General features: G+C 39.0%; 1 protein-coding gene across 1 annotated transcript in view; it reads left to right on the plus strand.

The window, feature by feature from the left end:
- LOC102581365 (D-xylose-proton symporter-like 3, chloroplastic) overlaps positions 1–7,713 on the plus strand; it is a 9,720-nt gene extending 2,007 nt beyond the window's left edge. Inside the window, exons 2-15 of the mRNA XM_006342252.2 lie at positions 2,485–2,774; positions 2,860–2,939; positions 3,253–3,331; positions 3,410–3,469; positions 3,565–3,631; positions 3,711–3,835; positions 3,949–4,050; positions 4,137–4,514; positions 4,618–4,665; positions 4,743–4,805; positions 5,612–5,692; positions 5,814–5,912; positions 7,184–7,321; positions 7,397–7,713. Of these exons, the coding sequence (XP_006342314.1) occupies positions 2,592–2,774; positions 2,860–2,939; positions 3,253–3,331; positions 3,410–3,469; positions 3,565–3,631; positions 3,711–3,835; positions 3,949–4,050; positions 4,137–4,514; positions 4,618–4,665; positions 4,743–4,805; positions 5,612–5,692; positions 5,814–5,912; positions 7,184–7,321; positions 7,397–7,531 (1,638 nt within the window). The 5' untranslated portion in view covers positions 2,485–2,591 and the 3' untranslated portion in view covers positions 7,532–7,713. The remainder of the gene's footprint in view (positions 1–2,484; positions 2,775–2,859; positions 2,940–3,252; positions 3,332–3,409; positions 3,470–3,564; positions 3,632–3,710; positions 3,836–3,948; positions 4,051–4,136; positions 4,515–4,617; positions 4,666–4,742; positions 4,806–5,611; positions 5,693–5,813; positions 5,913–7,183; positions 7,322–7,396) is intronic.
- Positions 7,714–7,992: the final 279 nt, after the last annotated feature.

Raw genomic sequence — 7,992 nt, forward strand, 5'->3', positions numbered from 1 at the left:
GAGGAAGACAGAGGTTGCCAACAAAGGTGGTTGCTACATATGCGGCGGACCGCATGGCTATGCAAAGTGCCCTGAACTGAAGAGCCTTGGTGCCATCCTGCGAGAGCGGAAGGAGAAAGACGCCCAGGAGCAAGAACAAGGCGAAGGGACGACGCAGTTGGGCTTGATAGGGCTATGCGGAGCAATCACCAAGCAGCCAGAGAAGCCAAGAGGATACGGCGTGCAGTATGTCGACCTTAAGATCAATGGAAAGCCCGCTTGTGCTTTGGTCGACACGGGTGCAGAGGTCAATCTCATGACCAAGACGGCAGCAACGAGGTTGGGGCTAAGTTACAAGCCAAGTAACGCCCAACTCAGGACGGTCAATGCACCCCCGACCTCTGTGAATGGAGTCGCACATGGGGTGAGCATCACACTAGGCGAGTGGCAAGGTAAGACCAACTTCACTGTCGCTCCTTTAGATCTTTTTGACATAATTCTTGGGCAGGAGTTCTTCCAACAGTGCCACGCAGTGATCGACCCTTACCTCCAACAACTTCTAGTCATGGAGCAAGGAAGATCATGTATGGTGCCCATGGTTAAGGTACCGAAGACGGAAGGACAAGTACGCCTAACGGCCATGCAGCTCGAGAAAAACCCTAAGAAGAAGGAGTCGACGCATACGACCACCATTGCAAGTTCGAAGAAAGACAATGGTGCAAAAAGGTCCCTGCCGCCACGCTCGAAGAAGGTTCCTAATAGGAACAATGTCGTGATGCCAAAGAAGCCGCCGAGGCGCCTGCCTCCTAGGAAGGAGGTCGATCATAAGTCCGAGCTAAAAGCGATATGGAAGGCGATGAAGGCGTTGCGCAAGGGCCTTGATCTAGTCAATGGACTATTGGTCGCGCATGCCCAAGGCTCGGATGACGATGTAGCAGCAATGCGACGCGGTCGTCGCATCAATAGGTGGGGGAGAGTGTCACGTCCCGCCACTTCGCAGTAGAATTTTGCGTTCCGGATAGGAGCGGAAGGGTCTAGAGTTGTGGAGAGGTTTCCGGAAGACTCTAGAACCCTTTAGATTATTCAAGAAGGCTAGAGAATTCCCTAGAATTCTCTAGAATAACTTAGAAGGCAATGGAAGGTCCTAGAGTGTGTAGAAAGTTCTAGAGCTAGGACCAAAGTGTAAATAAGTCAGGGACTTGTAAGTAATTTTTATTTGCACTTTAGTCCTTAGGATTTAGTATAAATAGGTGGTGCCATTCATTTGCAAGGCATCCAACCAAGAAAGCAACCATCCAAGCTTGAAGCAAGCAAGCAAACTTGTAAAGCATTCTCCAAAGCTTAATACAAAAAGCCTTCTTCCAAAATTCTCTAAGTCTTCCTTTTCATTCTCTTTAGCGATCTTAGTCGTAAAGGCTTACTTGAGCTTACAAGATCGTGAAAGATTCGTGAGTAAGTTGTCAAGTGCCGCACGGATCCTTAGCCATCACTCTAAGTCCGTGACACCGTGCTACATTCCTATATGCGACTTACCAAAGCAAATTTGGTTTATTATATTTATTGAAATACAACCTTCAAATGTTAAACTGAGTTTTCATCGTCCTCTCCAGTTCATTTAAAGTCATCCTCACCCTCAAATCTTAGAGTGAGTTTTCATCGTCGTGTCCAGTTCATTCAGTTTAGAGAGTTAGGACTTAGAAGAAGTGGAGAATGATAATACAAAACTACGATAAGTTAACCCGTGCAACTACGTTAGCTCTACCCACCAAATTTAGGCTAATGAAAAGAAATTGCATTAGAATTTGCTTTAGAAATAATACTGATAGGTATATTGTTTTTCCAACAAATCCATTAAGAATTGGAATTAACTTTTGTGGAAATCTAATATGCTAATGAGGTCTCTTTATATATCTTCCACCTCCAATAAGAATCATGTTACTGCACTAATGAAACACCAATATGGATTAGTTTGACATTTTGTTCCTAGGAAATTTGATATAGTAATTCATTACTTGCCTGTTCAAAAAGATAATAAATTTAGTAGTTTCCATAATTTTGTTGTTGGTTCAGTTGAGCTGCAGTTTTCCTTTACTTGTTTTTATTCAATTTAAATCCTTTCAAGTTGACTGCTTTAAGGATATTTACCAGATTGTTGTACCAAAACAAAGTTAAACCTCCCAACAACGTCTCAGTCCCAAACAAGTGATATATTCGGAACAACCTAATTTTATTTGAATACAATCATAACTGCACATCCAAGTTTATTAGACTTTACTTCATCTACGTTATTGTATTTTAGAATATAATTTGAGTTTGCTTTGTGTTCCGGCATTACTTTGCAAATTCGATATTGCTTATTTACATGTTTGAATTTTCATCTTGAGAAGATGTATAATTGAATTTTGTGTGGAGACATAGGGAATTTCCCTATTGACTTGCACCCAAGTGTGTGGCCTAAATATATATATATATATATATATATGTGTGTGGATTATCTACTTACAGAATACAGGAGAGACAGCCCACGCACTTACAAAGATTAGGCCAACAGATATCTGGAGCCATTCAAATAGCCAAGGACGTTTCCCTCTACATTTAATACTGGTGCATAAATGGGTTGGTATAATCCGACAATGGCACTCTCAAAACCACCATTGCTAGTTCCATCCAACTCGTGGGTTTTGAGGGGTAAGAAGGTAATTGAATGTAGAAGAAATTACCCATTGATTGGAAGGAAGAAGGAAAATTTAGTGGGTGTACATTTTGTGGGTTGTAAGGGAATGCTCAGACTGAAGGTAGATACAGAGAAAGTGAATACACTCTAATTTCGAATTTTACTTGTGTTTCCTCTTCTCTTCGATTGTTGTTTTTCTTATATAGGTTTCGGCATCTTCAGGAGAAGGAGAAGAAGCCGAGCCAGGGTATATAGAGGAATTCAGTTGGTCTTCTGTTATTTTGCCGTAAGTTCGACACCTTTTTTCTGAACAAGAGTAAAAATAAGCAATTATACCTATATTCAGAACTTGGGTATTTCATCATTCATTATTAGTTCTTGACCAATTAACTCAATAATTGACAAAATTCAATAGTCTCTATATTCATGTATGTGATATTAAAGCCACAAGCTGTTTTCACCATCCTTGTTCTCCATTTAAATTCAAAAGGATCATGTGATCTAAAAATAATAATCATTTACCCAATAAAATACTACTAGTATCACGGTTTTGCCTTTTCAGATGGTATGCAAAAATAATACTATTGTGTCAAATACAGTTTTATCTTCCCAGCCCTAGGCGGTTTATTATTTGGCTATGATATTGGTGCCACCTCAGGTGCTACCATCTCATTGCAGGTAATTCTCAGTTTCATTGACCTGCTTTACTCTTTATGTACAGTCAATTATGGATTTTTTTAAAAACTGATTTCTCAGTCGCCTGAGCTTAGTGGAATGAGTTGGTACAACCTCTCAGCTGTTCAGCTTGGTCTTGTGGTATGCTTTCTATATATGTTGCATATTCCATGACTAATCACTGCTCTCAAATATCAAATTTTTGAATATCTATTCTTGGATATATATATATATAGGTCAGCGGTTCCCTTTATGGGGCTCTTATTGGCTCCATACTCGCCTACCCATTTGCTGATTTCCTAGGTGGAGTTCAATTACTTAAAGTTTTGCTGATACACAAATAATTATATTAATTAACTTTTCTTTTTTGGGTTTTGTAAAGGAAGGAGGAGGGAACTGATCATAGCAGCCATTTTATATTTGGCTGGCGGTTCACTAACTGCCTGTGCTCCAGGACTAGGGGCACTCTTGTTGGGTCGGCTTGTTTATGGACTAGGAATTGGCTTGGTAGGTTTTGGTTTGCTTTTTATTATCTCAGTTCCACCTTTCCATATATGTCTATCTCTGTCACAGCTTAATCTATTGGATGACCAAGTAGCTGAGATTCTTCATCTCAATAGGCAATGCATGGGGCACCTCTATATATAGCAGAGACTTGTCCATCCCAAATCAGAGGGACATTAATCTCTTTAAAGGAGCTGGCAATAGTACTGGGTATTTTGGTATGTGTATCTATCTATGTTTATCTCTTATATTCTAATATCATCTAAGAGAAATAACGGATCACATTGAACGATGGAATTTCCAGCTGGGTTTTTTTGTAGGTAGCTATGAAATTGATGTCATTGGAGGATGGCGTTACATGTTTGGATTTAGTGCTCCAATTGCTTTATTGATGGGGTTTGGCATGTGGACTCTCCCACCATCTCCCAGATGGTTACTTCTGAGGGCAATTCAAGGTAAAGGACCATTGCAGGAATACAAAGAGAATGCTATTGGAGCATTGAGCAAACTGAGAGGCCGCCCTGCTGGCGATAAAGTATCTGAAAAACAAATAGAAGATACTATTATATCATTGAAAACTGCCTACACAGATGAAGAAGCTGAAGGAAATTTTCTCGAGGTATTGCAAGGACCAAGTTTGAAAGCATTTACAATTGGAGGAGGTTTGGTCCTATTTCAACAGGTAAAAACAGTTTGAGATTGAGCTACTCCTTTTTTCTTGTCATACTCTGCGGTTTTCATCAAAATAGTTTCTTGGTTTCAAGCTTATGTGGTAGTTTTTACAGATAACTGGACAGCCAAGCGTTCTGTATTATGCTGGTTCAATTCTTCAGGTAGCTACACTCTTTTAACTTTCTCCTTATAATAATATGATCTTACATAATGTAATTTTAAAGCAATTTGTTCCTAGAGTGCTGGTTTTTCTGCGGCTGCAGATGCTGCTCGAGTTTCAGTCGTTATTGGTATATTTAAGGTAAGTTGAGTAACTGGAACCAGGAAAAGTCTTTTATCTCTCGTTCAAGAATATTAACCTGAGTCGCCCCCAAGGCCTAGCTCAAGTGGCAAAAGGTGGAGGATTTGTGGCTTAGGTCGCAGGTTCAAGCCCCACACCATGCAAAGCGAAGCCCGGCATTTAAGTGGAGAAGGGTAGAGGGGCGGGCCCATTATCCACCGAGTTTTGAAGGCTGTGATTGGTCCAAATGTCGGTTTACAGACGGATTTCTCGGTTAATCAAAAAAAAAAAGAATATTAACCTGAGTCGCCCCAAGGCCTAGCTCAAGTGGCAAAAGGTGGAGGATTTGTGGCTTAGGTCGCAGGTTCAAGCCCCACACCATGCAAAGCGAAGCCCGGCATTAAGTGGAGAAGGGTAGAGGGGCGGGCCCATTATCCACCGAGTTAGAAGGCTGTGATTGGTCCAAAGGGCGGGTCACAGACGGATTTCTCGGTTAATCAAAAAAAAAAAGAATATTAACCTGAGTCGCCCCCAAGGCCTAGCTCAAGTGGCAAAAGGTGGAGGATTTGTGGCTTAGGTCGCAGGTTCAAGCCCCACACCATGCAAAGCGAAGCCCGGCATTAAGTGGAGAAGGGTAGAGGGGCGGGCCCATTATCCACCGAGGTTAGAAGGCTGTGATTGGTCCAAAGGGCGGGTCACAGACGGATTTCTCGGTTATCAAAAAAAAAAAAAGAATATTAACCTAAGTCTTTTTATCAGAAGGATTTATAATTTCCCTCTAATACTCTGACTCTTTGTTTGCATCGAGTTTACTTATTCTCCTGCAGTCACTGATGACAGCAGTCGCTGTCCTAAAAGCTGATGATCTTGGGAGAAGGCCATTGTTGATTGGAGGAGTCAGTGGGATTGTACGCATCTAATCATAGGATTATACTCTAGATACTTATCATTTTATATATAGGTCATATTTCTACTTGTTGGTTTGATTTCTGAGAGAAAGTGTTGCTATTTGTGTGATGTGATCTACAGGCCCTGTCATTGTTTCTTCTTTCAGCTTATTATAAATTTCTCGGCAGTTACCCTTTCGTTGCTGTTTCTGCTCTGCTTCTCTATGTGGGATGCTACCAGGTGATGCTCTCATATATTCATACTTGCTGGCGTAAACAACTCTAATTTGTAGGTGTTTCTTGGGAAGATTCACTATTAACTTAAACTAGGGTATTGACCTTAATCTACTAATCATCTTCCTAGTTATTTCAGACAACTTGTTTCTCTTCTCTTCTCTTTAATATGTAACACGTGAATTATGATTGTTTATACCCCAGATCCATAATCTTGTCAGGAATTCACCTTATTGGAAGTAGTCCCCTAGTGGTAAGAGTGCAACTTGTGATTTGTGGGTTAGGCACAGGTCATGGATTCAAACCCTGCCACAGACAAACACTTGGTATTTAAGTGGAGAAGGGTAAAGGGGGCCACCATTATCCACCGATTTTCGAACTATACGCCACTGACCTTCGGGGATTTCTCATTTATAAAAGAAGCTTTTGTTAATTTATTAGTAGGTCGACATAATCAATCTAGTGTACTTGGCAAGTTAATAATATCTCACAATTGAGTAAAGTTTTTTTGATTACGTAACTTTTCCTTATCTCAAAATTAATTAATTCTTCTACCCGATCAGTCAATCAACTAAACCTCAATCCTAACTTGTGTCTGGCAAATGAATTCTCTGCATCCAATCCGTTATATTATGGCACACTTCATCCTAATACTATTCAGTAACAATTTTTTATTTTTGAAAATAGATGCCTTTAGGTATTAGTGAGAAAAATATGTCTTTAGTTTTCTCATATCCAATTGCAATCCTAGACAATGTATTGCATAATATGGATTTGTTGATAGTCAATTGCTATGCTATATGGATGTCTTTATTTTCAAAAGCCACTTCAAAATCAGAGCACGACATTTAATTTGAAATAATCTGAGTGACATGTTAATTAATGCTTTTATTCCCGAAGATTTTGATCATTAGAGATTGAAAAGGTACATTGTTTATGAATCACATTCTGCACTGAAGTTGTATCTTCTAAACTTGGCATGTGTATGTCTTGTGAAGTGATTGATTGTAGAGTTTCAGTTAAGTTGGACCATTTTGGTTCAATTATGTTGCATGAACTAGGAGAGACTTTATTCGTATAAGTTTTTTATCTTTAAATAACCATATAAAATTTAGTTAGCATTTTAAGCTATGATGATTATAGTACCAGTGAGAAAAGGTAATTGCTTAAATATATATTTTTTATATTAGTAACCAAGCATTATATGATATTGAATGTAGTGATTTGTTAGTGTGATAAATGACCTCATTGAAATATGTTTGTTCCATGGCATTGAAGATATCTTTTGGGCCTATTAGCTGGCTTATGGTATCAGAGATTTTCCCACTCCGCACCAGAGGGAAGGGGATAAGTCTAGCTGTTCTTACCAATTTTGGTTCAAATGCGATAGTGACCTTTGCCTTTTCACCTCTAAAGGTAAGAACTTGTTCTCCTGCAAATGTCAATTCCACTGTAACCTGTGTTAGATTTGTCATGGTTTCCGTTTTGCAGGAGTTGCTTGGGGCAGAAAATCTCTTCCTTCTATTTGGAGTGATTGCTTTGTTGTCACTTGTGTTTGTGGTCACCTCTGTTCCAGAGACTAAAGGCTTGACCTTGGAAGAGATTGAGTCCAAAATCTTGAAGTGAAGACATAGTTTTGTGTCCTTGAGATCACAAATAGAATAATTATCTCTTCTTTAATGTATATCAATTCTATCAGAATACAATGCTTGAAAACTTGTATCTAATATTGATGACTTCGCAATTCTGCTTCCGTTTGGGGATTCTTCTTGTGCTACTCTATATATATATTGTTTTTGTTGCCGCTCTGATTTGGCGAAGCAAATGTGGGGACATAACATTGTAGGTGTAGCATATGATCTATATCTATACTACTTTAAAAATCATTAATTCTCTAATTTAAATATTAAATTATTATAAAACTCTCAATATAAAACACCCAATTTAGTATATTTTCTATATTTTATATTTATTTATATTATATTAAAAGCAGACACTTTTTCATATTAAAGGATTGTGACTTTTTCGAGAGTTATGATTTATCTGAAGGTTGTGACTTTAAAATGAAAATGCTTTCATTATTGGAT

The sequence above is a fragment of the Solanum tuberosum genome, unplaced genomic scaffold, assembly GCF_000226075.1.
Source record: "Solanum tuberosum cultivar DM 1-3 516 R44 unplaced genomic scaffold, SolTub_3.0 scf00036, whole genome shotgun sequence".
In the NCBI taxonomy this organism is placed as follows: Eukaryota; Viridiplantae; Streptophyta; class Magnoliopsida; order Solanales; family Solanaceae; genus Solanum; species Solanum tuberosum.